Source organism: Triturus cristatus, chromosome 2_1, assembly GCF_964204655.1.
Source record: "Triturus cristatus chromosome 2_1, aTriCri1.1, whole genome shotgun sequence".
Taxonomy (NCBI): Eukaryota; Metazoa; Chordata; class Amphibia; order Caudata; family Salamandridae; genus Triturus; species Triturus cristatus.
The window spans coordinates 459,310,163-459,333,179 of record NC_140581.1 but is presented as its reverse complement, the minus strand read 5'-3'; the positions used below and the strand labels follow the sequence as shown (position 1 = coordinate 459,333,179).

At 43.4% G+C, this 23,017-nt stretch overlaps 1 protein-coding gene across 4 annotated transcripts in view; it reads left to right on the top strand.

Moving 5' to 3' along the window:
• The window catches only part of AGGF1 (angiogenic factor with G-patch and FHA domains 1), a 499,672-nt gene that overhangs the window by 386,807 nt on the left and 89,848 nt on the right, over window positions 1-23,017 (top strand). For all 4 annotated transcript variants that reach the window (XM_085632277.1, XM_085632275.1, XM_085632276.1 and 1 more), the window contains one exon: window positions 10,744-10,832. In XM_085632277.1, coding sequence (XP_085488403.1) covers window positions 10,744-10,832 — 89 coding nt within the window. The remainder of the gene's footprint in view (window positions 1-10,743; window positions 10,833-23,017) is intronic.

Genomic DNA, 23,017 nt, shown 5'->3' with positions numbered 1-23,017 from the left:
TGTCTGCGTGTCTAGGTGCAAATCTGTATCTGTGTATGAGTGTGTGTCTGGCTCTCTGAGTGTCTGTCATTGTGTCTGCTTGTCTCAGTGAGATTCTGAAGGAGTCTATGTGGTTTGCGAGCGTGTGCGGCTGCCTCTCTGCATGTGTGTCTTTGCTGTGGAGAGGAGACTGTGTAACTGCCAAGTGGTTCTTTTAGTGCACAGCCGCGGGACCTTCCTTTGCGTTCCAAATCTGGAGAACACAGCACCCGGGGCTGCCAACACCGACCTCCTTGTGCAATGATTTGTAATAATTTCAACGAAAAGCCCGGGCAGCTCTGTGGGCGTCTTGGGTAATGCACAGAGCCTCGTGCCCTCTGCTTCACATAACAAACACCCCCTCCGCCATTCTGCCGGCCTCTGATGGACCCGTCTGGCTTCTTTTTTGCAACCCTTAAATAAATATCTATCTATCTATCTAGCATAGCCAATAGGTCTCGCCTTTGAGACCTTATAAGTATTTAATTATGCAGCACAATATCCTTGGTGCAACATCAACTGTTGCATGGCTAAACACTTATAATGTCACAAAGGCGAGATCTATTGGCTATGCCAATGCTTGTCAGATATGTCCCTGCCTCAGCAGCTAGGTGTCCTTAATGGCAAACATGCTAGAGATTCTTAATTAAATTGGTATAAACCCGGGTTTTGAACAACTAAAAATTGGAAGTCCGCTGCCAATTCCTAGTTGCAAAGGCTTTATTTTTGTGGTTTCTTGTTGAAAATAGTTACTGTTTTTTAGGTCAATAGATCTACATGATCTCCGAGTACCAAACTTTGTGTAAAAAGCAGTTCTTCAATTGTAAACCCCTGTTAAGGATAGGGTTTTACATTACGTCCAAAAAGAAACATGTGGTACTCTTCTCACGCATTTAGTTCCTTTAAACCTACATATCCTAAACAATAATTAAGGGGATTTTTGCAGACTTGATCTCTAAACGGAAATGTGTTTTAACCTTAATTATGTAATACAAAGAAAAGCTAACAAAGTTAAAAGAAAATACCATAATGAAAGCAGGAACATCATTCTTTAGATATTTCTGCACAATTGGCAGTTTTATCTGAAAGCCTGCTTTAAGTCTCCCCAAAACTTATTTTTCTGGTCCTGCTGCATCCTTTATAAAGAGCTCTTCAACCATCTCCGAGGCTTTGCTTTTCCGGGGCCCTTCTGGGTATACTTGCCGTGCGAGCCTTCCCACTGCCATAGAGTCTGGAACATTCTGGCTGTGATCCAAATGTTTCAGTTGTGAGCTACTTTGCCAGCCTTGTTGTTTCTGAAACTACTTAGTCTTTGTGTCTTGCATTCTTCCGGTGCCCACCCTTATTGACACATTTGGCCTTCAATGGAAGCTTCAGAGGGCCCAACATTAAGAATTCTTTATGGACAGGATTTGTTTCTTTGACAATGCAGCCCTGGACCTTCAATGGTGGGTGTTGGATGTCAACCTAATGTGTACCTCCTTATGATGTATTCATGGTGACAGAAACATCCACTGTCTGTGGCAGTGGCCACCTAGAAGATGTGAAGTTTAGATGCCTTGTGTCTCCCATGGTGCAGTACCATCACATCAGTCTTTTGGAGCCAGGCACCATCTGCCTGGTCCTTGAAAGTATTTCCTCCTTCTTAAGGACAAGTCGACTCGCATACTGCTAGGTGACTGGCATGTGGTAGTGCAGTAAGCAGACAGATATCAAATCAGGTGAGGAATCCCCCTCAACTTTCAATACCCTATTAATGTAAGGCCCTGAATAATCATTGGAAAAGTAGACAAGTGCTAGCATAACTAGATAGACAAAATGTGCAGGTAGCACTGCTCCAGGAGACACACCTCACCAAACACTGTGAATTGAGCATTGGAACTAGATGGGCGACGACACGCATAGCCTCCTCTTACTCCTCATATGTACAAGGGGTGCTACTATTGGTGAAGAAGGGTTCGCCGTTTGCAGCGCAGTATACAAAAACGGATGCACAAGGACAATCTATAATCGTCCAGGGCGACTTTAGCAGAACAAATTTGACACTGATCAATGTATATGCCCCAAATATAGATACCCAGTTTTTTTTTGCACAAATTTGGGCACATCTGCACGAGCTGGCACCAACTGCGATCATATGGCGGGGGCAATTTTCATAGATACATAAACCCAGTTTTAGACAGAGGCACACAAACTGCCAGACACAACAAACATGATAAGTTATCTGAACAAACGTGAAGGAATGTGCACCTCTCTCACACACAACACCTGGTCCAGAATAACTACTAGCTATAGACCAAAGAGGTGAGCACCTGGAAGAAGTCGATACACCATATGTCGAAGACTCTTTCATACCATGCCCTGGTAAGATTAGAACTCCTATTGCCCACACAACGCCTAGAGCATTTATGTGGTGCCTCCCATCAGAGGCGCTCTTAGACCAAGTGTTTAAAGCCGAAGTATTATGGACGTTTTTGAGCATAATGCAGGCTCAGTGTCAAGTACATTGTGGGAAGCCTTTAAGGTGACTGTTCGAGGTGTCTGTATAGGTAAAGGAGCAGTCGTTCTGAAAGACATTCACCAGCAGATCCGCATACTCTAAAGGGATAACCAAGAACTAGAGAAAGAGCATGAACAGACACTAGAGGCGGCACTGCTGGCCAAGATGCATACAAAGATGTCAGAATACCAAGAGATGGCGGACCAACAACTCTGCTTTCTCACACGCAGGCTCACAGCATGCAAGTATGAGGAAGCTGGTAGGCCTGGGCGCACACTAGCGCAAAAGTTACAAAATACACAAGCGCCCACTCAAATAGTGGATGAGCAAGGCAAAACATGGCATGACACCCCATTAATTCTCAAAGCTTTTACGGATTATTGTGCACAACTATATTCCACGCGCTCACAAGCCACAGAGGCAGAGATAGAGGACTATTTGCAGGATATTGCTATAGCCTGGCTCTCACATGGGCAAAGGGAATATTTTATGCAGCCTATTACAAAGGAAGAGATCAAAGTCGCCATCCGAACCCTCCCTTAAGATAAAGCCCCAGGCACAGACTGGTTCGCTGGAGAATTTTATAAGGAATTTGAAGAGCTATTAGTGCCGCAATTATTTGAAATGTATAAGGGAGCTTATGAGTAGGACCTTCTCCCCCAACGCTCAGAGAGGTGTTACTGATCACTATACTCAAACCAGATAAAAGTCTGGAACTTTGTGAATCATATAGGCCACTGTCACTTATCAATATTGATGCCAAAATACTGGCAAATAACCTGTCGACTAGAATGAAGCCTTTAATGCAACATCTGGTCTTGCCAGACCAATCTGGAGTTATACCTACCAGATCAACGACCCAAAATTTACACATTCTGTGTGCTTCAGTTCATCAACTGGAGCCAGATCTACCGGCAGCGTCCGCTTTATTAGATGTAACAAAAGAGTTCGACTCGGTGGAGTGGGGGTATATGTTTGCAATATTGCGAAGAATGGGACTACCCCAGACATTCCTCCGCTGGGTTAAACAGCTTTTTACGGAACCAGTGGTGAGACTGAGTGTTGGAGGGAGGACCACCGGGGAGTCAGGGGGCCCACTCCGGGGTACCTTCCTACCGCAAAGTTATAGCCGAGCGCCGCTGAGAAGCCTCCTAGGAGAGGTCTTTCTCCTATGATCTTACTAGGCCCAGTAACACCACCACACAGGACTCCGTATCAGTTGCTTATCTAGGTACTTTATCAATAGTAGCACATTCGAAATATTTACAGGGGGATCGAGAGATCCAGAAAGAGTCTCAATGTCTTTGTTGGGACAGGGTAGCGGGACAGTCTTAGTACCAGCCTGGTACGGGGAAGCTCTGCGCCAGACCTTGCGTTAGGCCGAAGGTGGCTCCGGGGACCGGAGCGGCAGGTGCTGGTCTCAAAGCAGCTCGGACGTGGAGAGCCGCGATGGGGTCTGCAGGGCTCGGGTGGTAGTTCCGCTTGGGTCGAGCCGCGACACAGTCAGCAGGGCTCCGGTGGTAGGTCTGCTTCGGTCGAGCCGCGACGAGGTCAACTGGGCTCTGATGGCAAGTTCAACAAGGTCGGGCCGCGACAGCGTCAGCAGGGCCCCAAAGGTTCGTGAAGGTCTTTAAGCACGGTGGAGCCGCGACGTAGTCAGCAGGGCTCAGAGCGTGGTTCCAGGATGAGTCTTTCTCCGTAGGGTCAGCCGCGATCCGATCAGCAGGGCTCTTGACTCCGGGATACAACTGCTGTCCTGTTGCAGGGTCGCCCCAGATATAGGTCTGGAGCCCTTTGATGTCCGGACCCTTGCGCCCGGGGGGGCGGAGAGGCCGGGTCGGGAGCGGCCATATGCTCAGCAGGAGAGGCGCCAGGCCCAGGAGAGCTGTGGGGCGATCGCACCTAGGTGTGGGAGGACGGTTGGGGGTCCCATCGATACTGCCCTCCGCCGGGAGTGGGGAAGTGTTCACGTGGTACCCCCTGGCCAGTTGTTGGCGCCTTGATGTCGGGGCTTGCTGGGGCCGAGGCCGGGTTGAGCGGGGTCACGTAGGCTGGTGCGCAGAGTCACATACAATCCAAAATGGAGGAGCCCCGAGGTGCAGGGGACCTCGTGTGGCTTGGCGAGGGGGAACAGGACCACGCCACGAGGCCGGCTCCAACACTGAGGGTGATTGGGAATACAGTGGAACCAATTGTAATTCACAGAGGAATGCGACATTACTGCCCTCTGTGACCACGTCTGTTTGCTTTGATGCTAGAACCCCTAGCGTGTAAGATACGTCAGGGGCATTCAGACACAACATTGAGATTTTCATTAAGACACCTTAATATATCGATGTATGCAGATGAAATGGTCCTGTATGTATGAGACCCGGTAAATAATCTTGAGTCATTGTTAATGGTATATATCAAATATGAGAGATTCTCAGGACTGAGTGTAAATTGGGCCAAATCAGTGCTTATACCGCCGCCCCCCTGCACAAAGAAATGCAATATTGAATTCCCTTTGATCTGGAGCACAGATTCTGTCAAGTACCTGGGTTCACAGGGGCCTGGAATTAGTAGTCCGTGAGAACTATGGCAGAGCAGTGTCGAAACTAGAGGGGCAGGTAACGCGATGGATCCGATTGCCGCTTTCTCTCGCAGATAGGATTGTGATTCAAAAACTGATCATCCTGCCCAGATTTTTATATCCCCCTACCGCAACATTTTCTCACAATACTAAGATCTATTCACATTAACGTGGGCAGGCCGCAAACCGAGAATCAGGTGGGAAGAATTAACTTGCCCATATGCACAGGGAAGGTTTGGAGCATTAAATATGTACCTATAGTACCTCTACGCGATAGTGTACTTTGCGCGCTATCGGCAAAAAACGCATAAGTAAATTCTGCACGTTGCCATAGAAGTGGACGAAGCTTCCCCGATCTCTCTCTCAGCCCTAATACCACAGAGGAAAACGTAAATCTCATGAATGGCAATAAATCCAGTGCATGCCACGATAAAAGCATGGAGCAAATTGGCGCAGATGGCACCTAAGGACCCACTGTATGGTCCTGCATTATCCCTTTCACACCACTGAGACATAACAGTCACACGAGAGAAAGGCGCAGAACATACTAGTGGAGATGGGATTACACACTATGGGGGACATGCTGAGGAACACAATGTTCCTATTCTTGACAGAGATTTGTACTGGAACTACACAGACTCCATTACACCTTTTTACCCTTGGGGGATCTCTCCTGAGACTTGAGACTGCATTTACCTTGGCAACCCTGCTCAACTAGAGTTGAGATCAGCAACCACTGCCTTCCGTTACAAATGCAGGCAATTATTTCTGGCAGTGGCCCCCCTGGGACGGGTGAGGTGGATCAGGTGACTCAGCTGGGTAGTCGACATAGTGGATGCAATAAGGGTCCTGTCAGATCTGGACTGTGCACTCAGCAAATATACAGCATCCTAAGATCTCAGACACCCACAAACCCAGGGGACTGCTGTGTGGTGAATACCATGACACTACTCATCATTGACACTGTGCCCATATACTAGTGTCCGCATAAAGTATCGATATATCCCTCTTGTAGTGCTGACCTGTCAATTCATCACTTAGAGAAACAGAAGACATCTTCCTGGACTCTTTGAATATTGAGCATATCACTCATCTGGGCAAAAACTTCAGGTTGACCCTCTCCTGGCTTACTAACGTCATAGAGAAATGTGTAGCCATCCAGTTGTGAGTACATTGAAGACAATAACGTTCTCGTCCCGTGCCAATCAGGCTTTTAGAATGGCTTTAGTACTGAAACTGCAACCCTAAAAAGCCTGAGCAAACTTCACTATCTGATAGACGATGGACTAGTATGTAGCTTTTGCCTTCTGGACATCAGTTGCTTTTGAAATGATTGATCTCTGACGGCATTTACACATTTTTCAGACCCACATAGGCACTGAATGTGAGGTCCTAAGACAGGAGCTGCAATCTCTGGTCTTATCCAAAGTGGACTGAGGCAACTTTGTAGTTGGTAGTCTACCTGCCTCCCTCTTGGCACCAGTCAGAGCCGTCATATGCCCAGCTGCCAGAATCATTATCAGTAACCACAAAAGACAAGCATAAAACCCTGATACTCGGAAACCTGCACTGACTTCCCCTTGAGGCCAGAATTAAATTTAGACTATCTTGAATTGCATATAACAATTACATCTCAACAAACCAGGTTATCTGACACCCACACTCAAAAGATCCGGTAGCAATCGCAACTTTAGAAGCGTACAGAATCTGATACAGTAAACCAGGAAATTCACACACTCATTCTTTTTGAGGACCTACCTCATCGATGTGGAAGTCTCTTCTAGTGAGAATTCAGCAGTCTAAAACTATAAATTTTTCCTAAAAACTAAATCTTTCCTCTTTCAAAACCACTTAAGTTATTCTGGTAGCTGCCTTGAGAAGACAGATGGATACCTGGGGGATACCTTTCAGGGACACTAAACATGTGGTCTCCCTCAACGCCGATGATACCCTGGTATACATTCGTCAGCCGGCGCAGTCGGTGCCCGTTCTCCTTAATGTGTTGCAGAGGTTTGGGGACGTCTTAGTTCTCCGTATCAACCCATGGAAATTCAAATTAGTACCACTGGAGAGACTGGAGGTGGGGCCGAGCAACACATTGCCTGTAGTGGGGTTCCCCTGGGTGACCAAGGGGACTAAATATCTGGGGATCTGTCTGGCGCTTAAGGCTCCATCTTATCTACACCTGTGGTGGAGGGTAGACGTGGCTCCATATTATTCTGGAAGGATCTACCTCTGTCTTTATGGGTCGAATAGCAATTGCTAACATGATCATCCTGCCCTGATGTCTATATACACTACAACACCTCACTGTACAAAGTCCCCTGACGCGATTTCCTGTCACTGGGTGGGCTGCTGATGGATCTTCTCTGGGGCGCTAAGTGCAAACGCATATGCTTAACAATGTTACAGAAAACATGGGGAGGTGGAGGGTTAGCGGTACCCCACCTGAGCTCTATTTTATGGCCTCTCAGCTCCCGCTAGCTGGATGAACACAACAATTGGGAAGAGAGGCTCCTGGCGGGCATGCATGGCGACCATTCTCTTCCAGAACTCCTAAGGCTTGAAGCTGGAGTCCCCACTTTATTCTCCTACATTATACAGCATGTGGCGGCTGTTTGGGAGTCTGCGGTCCGGGAATGGTGCGATGCGTGCCCTATGCCCCCAGACAGGCCTCTTTGGGTGGTGAAACTCTTCTGGTGTATAGCAGACTCCATGTCGGTGCGGAGGTGGAGGGAGGGCAGGCGCAAGGTAATTGGAAATCTATATGACAATGGGCGATTATAGCACTGGGTTGTAGAGACCTTCTTCGCTCTGGGGACAGGGTAGTTTCTGCACTATGAAAAAATCTCGAAGGTGGCTCGAGAAATATGGCCGTCCTTCCCTGAGGAACCTCCCTGTGCCAATGTATTGAAACTATTACTCTGTATGGCCCAGGGATAGTGCTTAGTATCCAATATAAACTTGGCGCTCTGGGACGATATTATGGGCAGGATGCTTCCGGTACAGGCAAGATGGGATGCCACAGCTGGGGAACCTCTAACGGAAGAAGAGTGGATGAGAGACCACAAGGGTGTCCGGAATGTAAGTTCCATAGTGCGATTTAAACTTGTACAATATAATTTTGTACACCAGACATACCGCACCCCGCGGACACTGAGCAGGATTTATCCAGAATGTTCAGGCACTTGCCTGCGGTGAGATGGAACCTGTGATTTTGCATATTGTCTGGATGTGTCCTGTTCTGACTCACTGCTGGGAGACCATACTTGTGCGTCTGATGGCTGCTATGGGGTGGACAGTGCCCAAAGAGGTTCTAACAGTGTTACTGAAGCTGCTACCTGCTCCCAAGCATAAGCTGAGCAGAAAATTTGCCGTTTTGAGGCTGGTATTAGCAAAAAGACGTATCACAATCACATTGTTGCACCCTGTGCCCCCACTGGCTGAGGCATGGCTAAGGGACATGTGTGAATGTGCGACCACGGAAGCAATGCGTAAGAAACATGTCGGCAAAGACGAAAACCTTGAAGACGATCTCAGTGCATGGGCATCAATGCTAGCGGATCTACAGGACACCCGGGCCTCAGATGTCCCAGAGGACTTCACTGAGTAGGTAACAAGAACACCCCTGATGTTCTGACCGATGGATGCTTGATGACGGATGATTGATGGAGGCACCCTGGGAAACCTAAGATACGCGTACATCAGATAATCAAGGTAGGCACAGGAGATCTTGACACGAGGAGGGGGGGAGGGCCAGGAGGGAAGTTAATAGGTTTTATAAGGCATGGCACTATGTGGACAGAACTATGGAAATGGAACCTTTACAAATGTACTAGGTGTCTACAACGGTTCTTCGTACTGTTAGTGGGGCCAAAAGGTAGGAGGAGAGACATTTATGTCAATGGCGTTTTCCTGATTTCAACACTATCTGTCACTAATTTGTAAAAGCCAATAAAGTTATATTTAAAAAAAAAAAAAAATTCTTGCCTAGGACTTTACAGTCCATGTTGAGCAGTGAGAGCAACCGATAGAACTCACCTCCAACGGATTGCTATCCGACTTAGGGAAGTCCACAATCTGTGCTTTCCACATGGACTCTAGAAGGACTCCTACCGACTCAGCTGGGATCCCGCCATTCCTTGGGGTTCTTTACTTTTGTCATACACTTGCCTTACCTCTTCAAACTGTCCTTCCATTCTTGGATCTTACATCTATCTTGATTCACCTTTTTCCCTGCTTCCAACGTATAACACCCCCTATTCAGCTTCTTGCCTCATCATGTCCCATTATGGAACAGCCTAACTGAACTTTACTCTGTTCATGAATAACATCATTAAATAAAACTATAATGATGCTTCAGTGGAGGAAGTGATTTGAGTGCCCCGTATGTTAAATGAGTTGTTTTTTTTACCAGAACTGATGTTCAGAGGGACAATCCCAGTTATAAAGTGAGCATTGTCAGCAGTGCAAAGTGGACACTTAGTACTGTAGTTGTTAATTCAGCTTAACAGTAAAAGGGACTAACAACTCCTACTCAAGAGCATTTAGTGTACTATAAGGTAACGGATGCTTTGAAGGACAGTTGTGGTAACCAGAAGCCTGATTCCCATTTCTCACAGGAAGAAGTTTGTCACAGTGCAAGCTCACCCAGCTGTCAGTAGGTAGTTAAACGGAGAGCATCCCAGTATCTCCACAGGGAATCACATCTATCTCTTGGAAAGGCTACCCTTATCCAGGCATAGTCCCTCAACAGGAAGGATCCAGCTGCCTATGTCCGCTGTGGCCTCAACAGAGATACATAAACCCCCATGAAGAAGTTCCCGGCAATCTGGAGACTGCTCCTCTCCTTTAATGCCCTTTCAGTGCCAGCAATCTAGTTGTTGGCAGTAAGATGATTGGCAGCAGAATTATGAGAGCTTCAAAGTCTGTCCCCAGATTTACACTGCTCAGCCAGTATGCATCCTCCCAGATTCCCACGCTGCCTCAGGAGCAAATGGGACCTTGTGGGAACGTACAGTGGATCGTCATTCTCTGCGTCAAACCAAGGCCTCATAAGTTGCAACCCTCTGTATTCACCTAGTAACCATATCCAACTTAAACTCTCAAGGTCTTGTCCACTTAGTCCAACCTCCCAACAGGAGTCTTACAGACGGTGACAAAAACATCTGTGAGGGACGCATAGCATAATTGAAAAATTCACATAAAAGAGAATGGTCAACTTACTGAGGACTGCCCTTGTAAGCATAGCTATAGATCTAATCCATTTCTCAATGAAACGTGACTTACTTGGCGGTTGTGTAGTTTACACATCAAAACTTGGAACAAATTTATTTTGTTTAATGTTGAAATTACAAAGCCTTTATTGCTCTTAATCTACTCCTGGCAGCACACTCTTTGTTATTTAATATTTTAAATATTAAGAAAGCGAATATATACATCACTACCTACTTTTCCTTTGTTCTTACATACTTTAGCTTCAGTAAATTGAAGCGGAAGGAAATGGTGACTAACACAAGATCTGACAGTTTGCTATGTTATGGCCTCTCAGCCAGATTATTCTACTGTGATTCCTAACATTATATACCTAAAACATCATGTCATAGATCTAATCTTATCAAGTGTTTTAATGCGTTTTTCTTTTTTGTCTTAGTCACTGTTTCAGCTATAGTAACCAGAGCAGAAAAAGAGAGATTGAGAAGAAAGGAGCTAAAACAAATTCGCGCGAAATATGGTTTGCAGGTATGGACCGGACTATTTACTTACTGTTGATCAGTCTTTCAGTTGGTTGTTCATTTCTTTCTTGTTGTGACCTCGAATAAAGTTTAGTTCTTGTCCGTCATTGTTTGTGCATGTAGGGATCATGACTCGAGAGGTGAAGCAGTGTCTGGTCCTGATACACCTCCTCTACCTCAACAAAGATATTAGCATATTAATCTCGGAACACCTGCACTCGATACTATTAATATATTTCATAACGATGGATGGAATACTGAAAGGATGATATAGAGGCCAATTGGTGAAGGGAGTATCCCGGCCTGATATTTAGTCTCTACAACTGTAGGTATGAGTCTAGTTCATGCAGGCTGGAACTGTTTGGTATTTAGGCCTTTTCTGAAGTCTCTTTGACAAATCAGATTTGCTGTCGCTGTCCATAGATTCTGGTGAGCGTATCCTTTTTTCACATATGGAACTTGTAACTGGAGGAATTTAACAAGAACACAAGGAGTTAAATATGTGCAATAAGATCAAATCTAATTTCACCAACTTTGTATGTGAACAATTGTTTCTTTTTCATTACAGTATAGTTAGGATATTGTTCATATGAACTTTACACTCAGACAGCACTTATGGTGCCTTCTGACTAATCTGCACAAAAGTTGGCACTTGCTTGGTTCATCTAGCTTACTTTCAGCATGCCACATGTTCTGGAGATCCATGTGTGGAGAAAAGATCAGGTGGGGCGTGGGGTCAAATACGCTTTTCCCATTCAAACTCCCCATAGAACTTCCACTCTCTGCTTCAGCAAATTGCTGTAAGGATTTTCACCGATTACAGGAAAAGCTCTACTTTTCTCAAGAGCAAGTTTTGTGTGACTTGGTTTATATCCATTCCGAAATTAGTGTTTTTAAAAGGTGTGATGTGCGCTTTGAAGAATTAAATATTTTCATATCTTGTCAGGTGGTGACACAAGCATGAATCTCAACATTTCTGTCAATCATATTTGCATGTTTAGAAAGATGTGATGGGTCGTTGAGGAGCTTGAAATGTCTTTCTTTCATTTTGCAATTGCTGAGTTCAAACAAGAGTAATAGCTCATCGCCGTAAGTGGTACCAGTGGGGATAGAATAATAATCATAGGCATGAGTAAAGTGTTATGGACATTTTAAAAAAAATGTCTTTAATGTACAATGACATCGCAGCTAATTCAAATGTTGCAACCTCGTTGCCACCGTTTTGTGTTTGAAATTGGCACACCTATCTCAAACTCTCAAATTTTGAAAAAAGTGAATACACGTATAAGGTGCAACTGGAAAACATTTTTAAAGACAGGGGAGGGAGGGTGTATGATAAGAGAAATAGTATATGCATTAGTTTTAATAAAAACAGTGTTTTCCTAGACAACAAGCTTGCAACTTTACAAAAAGTAGAGTGCTTCTAGAAGCTTGCCAGATTGGATTATTTTTTTAATAGAGGTGGATGGATGGGTTAGGTATAGAACCTAACACTGCGATCAGCCCTGGCTGTGCACTGTTGAAGGCCATGCACTGCAATGGTTGGACGCATTGATGGTTGGGCACAGGGCTTGACTGCAGGACAAGGCCTGTGTTAAACTAGTAGGACGCGTGGGCAGTTGGCGACAGGCAAGGCCCTGCATCTAATTCCCGCTGTGCATTGCAGAAAACATTTGCAGCAGTCGTTTGATGCAGGGCCTGGCCTTGCATCCAATCTCTTTGGTGCATAATCGAAAGCTAGTTACATGAACGACGGGGGTGAGGGGAGCTGAAGACCTGGCCAGGTTTTTCATCCAACTTCTAGGACAGAAGGGTAGTTGGGTTGTCCGGCTTGGCTGAGGGCCAGGCCTTGCTTCCAGCACCTCTTGAGCAAGGCTGAAGCGGTGCACAGTGGGAATTGAACGGATGGGCACTTGGGCAGAGCACTTGGGCATAGATCAATCCTTGTATGTTACCAGTAAAACCCTTAGTTGGTTGTGCACTGGGCCCCACAGTACACAATAAATATGTTACAACACACCACAAAAAGATAGGTCAGGCCAAATTTTAAAAAGTGCCCCAAAAAAAGTGAGCAAAAAAATACATCTGACAAGAAAAATTAAGGATGGTGCTTCCAGTTGTGGTCCTTTACTGCAACATCATAACCTTCGTTCAAGGTCACACCATGCTTTCAACACTCCATCTTCTCACACTACATCTTCTCACAGATTGTGGTCTCCTTTTTACCTCCATTATGTCAGGTACAGGTACAACTTGGAGAGGTAGTGTGAGTGCCATGTGTACAACCAGCAGTGGTTGCAGCTTGGCTTGTCTAAGGGGTTCAATTGAGCAATTCTACTAGGATCTTCATTGAAATAATACATTTAAGAATAGTTCGTTGCAGATTGCGTGCTCCCTAGAATACCTTATCTTAAACATTTGTACATAGAGACTGTTCACTCAGAGCGTTATTGTATATATGTCCATAAGATAAGCGACAGTATTGGGAAGTCTACTCAAGGCAAGATTTTTCTGTATTATAGACTATTGGAATTCATGAAGACATTAATGGATGATCTAGCTGACTATTGTTTCAGCAATTGCATTTAGACCAATACCTAAAAATCGTTTTTGCCCGTCGGCTGCTTAATATTGATAATGGCGAATTGAAAATAAAACAAAATCGAGAAAATTTCTTCCTACAAAGATCTTGGTTTATGGTTCAAAGGAAGAGGCCGTACTATGTCCCAGAAACAAGCAATCAAACATACTTCCTTGTCATTAAACATCTTGTTTATCAGATTGTTAGAACAACTAAGGGGGGCAGATTCAGGCAAATAATGTAAAGTCATCGATTTTAAATTAACACTACTTTGCTGTATGGAATGGTGGCCTTCAGACATACTTTAGCGAGTCATTTTGTTATTTATTTAATTTGCCAGATGCAACATCTCACATTCAACTCTGTTTAGAGTTTAATTTAACGAGATGTGATGCTCAAGGACATATCCCACTCATATTGTGTTAAGCTTAAGGAGGGTCAAGTAGACATCTTGAAAAGCACTTTGTGGGCCTCTATAAAGAAAAGATTCTCTCCATGAAAATCCTATTTGGAGTTGTCATAACAGGACCTAGAAACTAAAGAGCTTTGGAATATTGCCCCCTCCCTCTTGAGCAAGCTACAAAGTAAGCTACTGTTTAAACAGGCTTAGCTGCCATCAGGAATGCTGGACAGGAAAGTATTTAGCGATAAGTCTAACTCCAAAATTTGCACCTGCACTTTAAACCTCTAGCAACGCCGTATCCTATTTAAATCAACCATGGTTGCTCAAATTAAAAAGACAACTGATGCGCTATAGATTTGGATTGATACCACTAAAGGCTCACTAGTATGGTAGATTAAAGATATAGAAGGTATAAAGGGCCGCATCTGATTCACTACATCATATTGTGTGCACCTATCGTAATCTTTTGTAGCTACTCCAATTTTGAGTAAAGTCAATATTTAGATTGATAAACATTCATACATTTGTCTTGGCACTGGGTACCTTTTTGACAGTGACTCAGGCGAGCTCATAGCACAGTCTTTAAGGTTCATAAAGTAGATAATCAAAGTATTGAATGGCCAGGCTTCTATCGAGCACCCCAGTGAAGTGAGGAGCTTAGCTTGAGAACTGCTGTGAATAGTGCTACGAGACATTAGTCAAGCTGTATTGCCCTGATAGAGGACTTTCATTTACTGTTTTTAATCCATATTGCCCTTGTGATTTTAGCTTGATTTACATTATTGTTCAGTTCATGGCACACCCGTTGCAGCTTAATCCCCATAGACTAGTCCAGCCATGTGTGAAGTTTAAGATGTAGAATAGTACTGAGCATGTTTGTTGCATGGTTCTTTTTAATATGTTTTTTGTTAGAAATCAGATATTTCATATATTGTTTTAGTGGTTGCTTTATGTTCCAAACAAATGCCTTTTGACATTAACAGAACATTAATTGGAAATGTGCCATTTGGGTGCCATATATTAGCTAGTAATATTGTGACTATCTGGTCTTATGAAGCAGTCTGAGGCTCTTGACGAGCTATGCAGTTTTAACTGATGATTTAAAACAGGGACTTTTAAAGATATTTTAATTTAATGGGTAAGTGACATGCACTACAGGCCAAAAGCTTTAAAGGCTGGTGTCACTTGTAAGATAGGTGGGTTAGGCCAACCCGCCATATAATTTCTTTTAATATTGGCAAAGTTGCAAAACGTTTATGGGGGGTTTGGTATTGAGATCAATTTCACAGCTTTGGGTGCTGATTTTAGAATATTGTTTTTAAATCTCTACAGTGATTCTGTGGTGTTTTATTACTTATGAGATTGTAACGCTTTTAAGTAATCATACAACAAACAAATAAAGTAATTCATTTGTTCACAAAGAGATTACTGAAAGCCTGCATAGCAGCATCTGATGTGCAAAATATCAAAATACCAAACCTGTCTCCCATTCAAGGAAATTTGCAGCCTGATAGACTTACATTGATAAGCTGTGAAAATCGACACATGTCACTTTAAGGTTTCAGGAGTTCCTCTACCTATAATGCATTGTATTGGAAGTTGCGTACCAGAATCAGTTCTTTGTTCTGACTCATGAGAGAAGGATCCCAGAACGCGAGGCATTCCACACCTCTGTTTTCAGTGACTTTACACTTGGTATTTATTGTTGTTCATCTTCACTCAGCGTCTTTAACATCTTACTGTCAAGTGCCCACTGTCGTATTGTGGCTCATTACTGATGTTGACACATTGTCACCATCAAAGATCATCAAAATCTTCAGCATCAAATCATTTCAGGACGACAGCGACTCACTCGCTTTCTCCATCAAAGAGATCCCATACGGCATCGGTGTGTTCACCATTGCCATTGAAGAGACCTAGACTGACAAAGTCACCTTCACAGTCAACCTTGAAATTTGCAAGTCAGCCATTATAGAGTCCTAGTTAGGGGCTATGGAATATTGCAAAGTCCCAAATTGTCTTCCCTTTATAGGGCAACCCTCTCCGCTTGTGCCTAGAAGGGATCAGGCACCTTCCACCTGTGACTAATGAGCCTTTTGACCAACAGAATGTCCAGGTCAGTAACACAGGACTCAAATCTAAACTTTTTGTCCTTTCAATATAGACGTAGGAGACATGCTTCCCTCGTCGTTAATAGGACTCCAGCTGTACAGTGAGACAGGTGACGTGTCACTCCCCTCCAAATATGTTGCGCCTCTGTTGTTAGGTTTCCATCTTCAGCAACAGGCAATCCCAGAATGCCTGCCCCTTTGGACCCAATCACCATTTTGAGGAATGCAACATCTTCCCCAGAAAAAGAAACATGCAATTGAGCTTGTACTGTATCAGTAACAGGGCAATGGGTTTACTCCAGGTACTTCTTAATTACAAAATATCAAAAGAGAATAATTTCATATGCCAGCTCTACATTAGATGTATCCACATTTAAAGCTAAAGGACTTTAGGTGTGCAACAGATATGCAAGATGCGTGCTACCACATGTTTCCAAAACACATGTGCCGCCTCTAGACTTAAGGAAATCAACTGGGAGCTACAAAAACTCAAAACTGACATACAAAAGCTCATAAGCATCACCTCAGAGCTGGCCTCTGACTTATCTTCCAACAAGGCTTCGCAGTTGATCTTGCAAGTGACCAACCAATACCCTAAGATACCAACTCCTCCCTCTGAGAAGAGTATTGACCCTCAGCAGGCATCACCCGTCCGGAACTGGAGTACCACTCCCTACCCTAACGCCCACTCCAGACCCATTAGATCTAAGAACTACCTATCTGATCCAGACTTTCTCTCCTTTCTTCGAGCATACAACTCCACTCAACATGACAAGCCAGACATACCTGGACTTACTCAAACTCTGCCTCTAAACCCTCTTAAAGCTCCTAGACATAAGCCAGTCATTCCGGGACCTATTCAAACGATTACACTAAACTCGCATAGAGCATCCAGACATAACTCTAATGCCTTAAACACTGCTAACCTTATGCACGTTCACATTAGTCTATTCCCACTGACTCCAAAACATACTTGAAATGCATGCTTTTCAACTGTAGATCAGCTGTGAAACATGCCGCAGACATCGCTGACCTCATCATTGATCAGGAACTTGACCTCCTGATCCTCACCGAAACTTGGCTGAATGTCTCCTCAGGACCTGTCCTTGACATCCTAGTCCCTCCTAGCCACAACATTATCAGACTTGACAGAGCTAAGAGAACGGGTGGAGGCATCTCCTGTATGTACCACAACAGTCTCTCAGCAAAACAGTCTCCCACCGCAACTCTATCAACTTGTGAATATTTGTGCATAGAACTCATCAGCAAACAAAGACCCTTATGCAACCTGCACATCTTTTACCATGCGCCAGGAGACAACCTCTCTCTGATCGAACAAACTATGGAAACCATCTTGTCCTGCTGAGGTCTCCATTGCTTCCAGATCTTCCTCGGAGACATCAATCTGCATTGGAATGATCCAAATGATCAGGCTGTGAAAAGTCTTTAAAAACGTCCTAGCTGACCTCAGTCTGACTCAATTTTGTGACAGCCCAATGCACAACTTGAGCTCGACCCTTGATCTAATCACCTCCAATCCCAATGCCATCCAGATGGAATTGATTGCCCCTTGTGATTGTTCGGATCACCACTATATCACCTTCCTCATCCTAGAAGGGTGGAACACCCAAAGACTCGAACCCAAGAGACTGAGACATTGGAAAAGTTTGCTGCAGAATGCAAACGTGAATTAGCTCATATCACGTAGCTATCTGTCCCTGCCGCCTCCCACGTTCATGTCAGACGTCCATGAAGTCACTGAGCACTACAACTACTCCATGTTAAAAGCTATGGATGTAATTGCACCCCTTCAACTAAAAATAAAGTCCAACAAAGACTCCAAACCATGGTTCAATGATAGCTTAAATTCAGACAGACGCAACCTGAGATTAGCAGAACGCTCATGGAGATCCTCTCCATCCATTGAACTCCTTAAGCTTTTGAGATTGAGAAGAAGTCTATACAACAAACACATCAGAACTGCAAAAGCGACCTTCTCCAGAAGCCAACTGGATAAAGCCAGAAATCGCCCCAAAATGCTGTTTGATCTGGTTAAACGTCAATCCAATAACACTCCCATTCAATCGCCATTCATCACCAGTCCGCAACCTAACTGCGAAGACTTTGCTGCCTTTTTTCTTGGAAAGTCTAACGAGATTGAATCTGATCTAAGGTCTGCTACTTCTCGAGCTATCATCCTTACCAGACTTCCCCTTAACACCGCAGAGCCTTCTTCCTGCATGTCACACCCCTAAAAACAATGCTTGTTGGAATCATTTCTCAATCTTCAACAATACAGCCATTCTCAACATTATTTCTACCCTGAAACTCTCAAATCACTTCAACGATCCACCTTCCCTCCTATTTCTTTAAAGAGATGATAAGGTCCCTAGTTCTGCTGTGGACCAAGATTGTTAATAGATCCCGACTTCAAGGTGAGATCCCTGACTGCTTAAAGTCCTGGCTGGTTCTGCCTATTCTCAAAAAACCTATGGCTGAACCAGAGAATCTAAATAGCTTCTGACAATCACAAACATCCCTACTCTGGCAAAGCTCCTTGAGAAATGTGTTCATGTTCAACTGTGTAACTACATTGAGGAATACCAGTTTCTTGATCATTTCCAGTCGGGCTTCCGTCAAGGCCACAGCATCAAAACAGCCATCACTCATATAGTCGATGACGATCTTACATTGCTTGACCGGAACAAATCCTGTCTATTAATCCTACTCGACTTCTCATCAGCTTTTGATACTGTCAAACATGACAATCTCCTGAGCCTTCTAGAACGTAGGATTGGGCTCTCCAGCTCAGTACTAAAATGTTTTGCCTCTTTTCTCCATAACAGATCATGGAGAGTTAAAACCAACCAAACCCTCTCCAGTGCTAGTCCTTGCACCCTGGGGATGCCCCAAGGCTCCTCTCTTTCACCCACACTTTTTAACCTATTCATTGAACCACTTACGGAAATCCTCAAAACATCTAACATTCAATATCACATGTATGCGGAGGACACCCAGTTGTACATGAAAATCTCTTCTCCTGACGATATCAAAACACTCAACGGAACCCTGCACAAAACCCTAAACTGGTTAACCTTCAACCATCTCAAACTGAACGCCCTCAAAACGGAATTCCTCCTTATTTCCCCACCCAAGCAAGCCCCCATCTTGGAGAAATATATGAAAAATGTTTCCGCTCACAACTGCACACCTAATATCATAGACTCTACGAGATCCCTGGGAATAGTGCTGGATAAGAACGTGAACATGCCGGATCACATCAGCACATCTACCAAAGGAACGAACTTCCAATTGAGCATCCTAAAGAAATAAAAACCCTTCCTTCCCCCTGATGAATACAAGTACGCTGTGCAAGCATTAGTCATCTTATGGCTGGAATATGGCATTGCAACCCAAGGCGGTCGACCAAGGTACAGACTGGCCCCCCTCAGAGCTTCATTGAATGCTGCCGCCAGACTCTTTACAGGCTCCAAGAAGAGCAATCACATCTCCCCTGACTTGAAATCTAAAAATTGGTTACCTTTCGAGGCAAGGATAATACTAAAACTTGCCTACATGATCCATAAAGCCCTTCATTTCGACACTTCTCTGTACCTGGCAACAAAAACTAGAGCTGTCGGGCGGTGCCCGTTCCTCCAGGAGCTCCAGTACTTTGTTGCTTAAACCCCCAAAAATGTTTTTAATGAAAACTTACAATCGTTCCTTCTCAGGAAATGCCCCGAGAATATGGAACTTCCTACCTACGGACGTGAGACTGTTTCCATCAACAATGTCCTTCCAAAAGGAAGTGAAAGCTTTACTGATGAGTACTTTTCTGACTTGGAAGTTTATCAGTGGCCTTTTGATATATCAGCCTAAAACTGATGGGTCATTCCTATCCCATTGATCTGCTACACCTCATCTACTGTCACAACGACTCTTCTTGCTGTATTATACTTACATGTTATTTTGCCTTCTTTGTCATGCTCCTCTGTTTTCTTATGATTTCTTGCAATGGTGCGATTCTGATACCCTCCGTTCTTATGTTGTTACGTACCTAGTGTTATTTTTGTCTATTGCTGATGTTTTACCACAACTTCCTCCCCGTATGTGTGTCGCAATTCTCTGTAAAGCGCTCTGACACCCTTTGGGGCCATGTTCGTGCTATACAATACGTTTTAAATAAATAAACACATTACTTCCATTCCACCCCTAGTCACCCCAATGCACGTTCTCCAAATGTGTGGCCATAGTGGGTGCTCATCTATAAAGGCAAGGAACATTCTTCTACACTTACCTGGATGACAACCAATAAAAGGTGAAGCAGGACTTTAAGAGAACATCCTTGTTAGCGAACAAATTAGGTCTCCAAATTAGTCTTAAAAAATCAGCTTAAACTCTGATGCAGTGCTTTTGTTATCTAGGGCCGTAATAAACACTGGAAGGAGAAGTGGGTCCTTCGTAGGAGTCAGTATCCTCTATCCTAGACAAGTGATATCTCCTGTTGAAGAGGTAACCAGCAGCTTGGCAGGTGTACTTCCAACTTAGTTCTGTGGCATCTTGTATCATTGTTTCTAATGCAAGGCTGCATATTAGACCTCTGTAGCAATGCCTCGAAGATCAGTGGTCACAAAGACCGGACAGTTAGAGAGACCAGCTGAGAGACAACACATCGGCATATTCCACACAGAGGTCAAGAGCCAACATGAAGAATTAACCAGTGCACACGAGGAACCACAAGGAAAGCGTAACCAAGGACGCTTGAACAATTTAGCTATTAAAGCTCTAACTTCCAGAGGGCCTCACAATAGCGGTAGTACTTAAAAATGTACGAGGACGCAAGTGTATCGGGTCCCAGCATCAAATAATAGTTGGACACAAGACACACCAACAAGATATCTAGTGTAATTTGCAACAGTTTGGAGGAGCAAAGTATTTGTAAATATATGTCGTATATGTTCAATGTAGAAAGACATGTCTCTTTGTATATGGATTGTTTATTTGTAAGTTGTATTGTCATACAATGTCACTCAGTGTTCTAATCGTACTCATACACCAATTGTTTGAATTTTGTCACAGTTGTATTTTGGCACAGTCAAGTATGTAAGTCTTCTATATATAAAAAAAAAGATAAACATCAAATCAGTCAAAGACCCGGCATATGAGTATTTATTTGATAAAAAAGTTGTGATGTACTTGTAAATCAGGCTTACGGGGAACCCTATCTTTTGTGAAAAAAGAACAGTAGAGTAATAAACGTTCATCCTTTGAACCGGAGTAGGGAGACTCATGTAGATCCCTACTCAAGAACTAACCGTAATTCATAGTCTGGGAGGCATTGCACTGCAGTGACTAGAATCTACTTCAAGGAATTACCTTCCAACAGGAAACACCATCGCACAACTGTCACAGATGCGTCTGTTATGGGCTGGCGAGAGCATCTGAGACAGCTGGTGGTGTTAGGCTGTTGGACAGACAAGGAGAGTTCTTATCACATCACCTGTAACGCAAAGCGGTCCATGTGGCTCTCAACTATGTTCTCTGACAACAAAAACTATATTGATTCAGATAGTCAGTACAACAAGCATTATACATATATATATATATATATATATATATATATATATATATATATATATATATATATATATATATATATATATATATATATATATATATATATTATATACATACATATATATATATATTCACAGAAAAAACCATAGGTTTCAGGCACGTTATAGTTAGGAATTAGCATTTAAAAAACCTCAGAAATTCACTGAAAAAACCATAGGTTTCAGGGGTGTTATAGTTAGCTGGACTTTTCACTTGTACAAAACCATTGAAATTCCCCCGTTATAGTTAGTTCAGCTAACTATAACTCGCGCGCCCGCAATGCACTGCTGATGACGTCACATATTACATCACTCATGACATGGTCAGTGACATCACTCATGACATCACTGATGACATCTCAAATGACATCACTGATGACATCACTGATGACATCATCCAGTGAATGTGTGTTTTTCTGAAAATTAAATATGTTTTATATATGTATATCTCAAGGTCGATGGAAGAATAAATGGGTATATAAGTGTCTAAATGGATGATTTGTTTTTGAAAAATTGATTGTGTAACTGACTGATTAAGTGTATCATAGTGAATACATGGCTTAGTGAGTAATGTTTAAATATGTAAATATCTGTATCAGTCTCTCGCTTTGTGTATAAGTGGCTGCATGGGTTGGTGAGTAGCTACATGGGTGTCTATATAGGTTATTAGTTGGTTTTTTGAGTATCAGTCTGAGTGTCTGCATGGTTCGGTGGGGGGTATTACGTAGTGCATAGGTGCATGAATGAGTGACTCACTGTTTGTATGTGTTGAACACAGCATGTGTGCAGGACTGTATGGGTGGATGAGTGTGTGTATGGGTGTGTTAGTGAGTGAATGACTGTCTCAATAGTGTCTTTATGAGTAACTACATATGTTTTAAACTAGTATATGTGACTATTGGTGTATATATGTGAGTATATGTGAGAGTGAGAGATTGAAAGAGTTCCTGTATGAATAAGTATGTGTTTCTATAAGTGATTGTTTAAAAGACTAAGTATGTGTAAGTTTCCGTAGAAGTAAGTGTGGTGGTGTGTGTATATAACTGTATATGCAAGTAAATGTATGTTTGATTCTTTATTAGCATGAGTGACTATGTGTGTGAGTAACTCTATGGATGAGTGGCATTGTGTAACAGGATGTATAGGTGCATGAGTACATATGATGAGTGAGTACATGTATGAGTGACTGTATAGGACTGTTGGTGAATGAGTGGATATGTATGTGGATCTTAGAATTACTGAAGAGGTTGTTGTAACTGGTATTGGTATGTCCATTGTTTTGAAAATTTTAGTCTCTATTTTTGAATGTGTGTATCAAAGGTTATATTAGGGTGAGAGGAGGTCTGCCACTCTATCACAAGGATGATGTCATCAGTGATGTCATTTGAGATGTCATCAGTGATGTCATGAGTGATGTCACTGACCATGTCATGAGTGATGTAATATGTGACGTCATCAGCAGTGCATTGCGGGCGCGCGAGT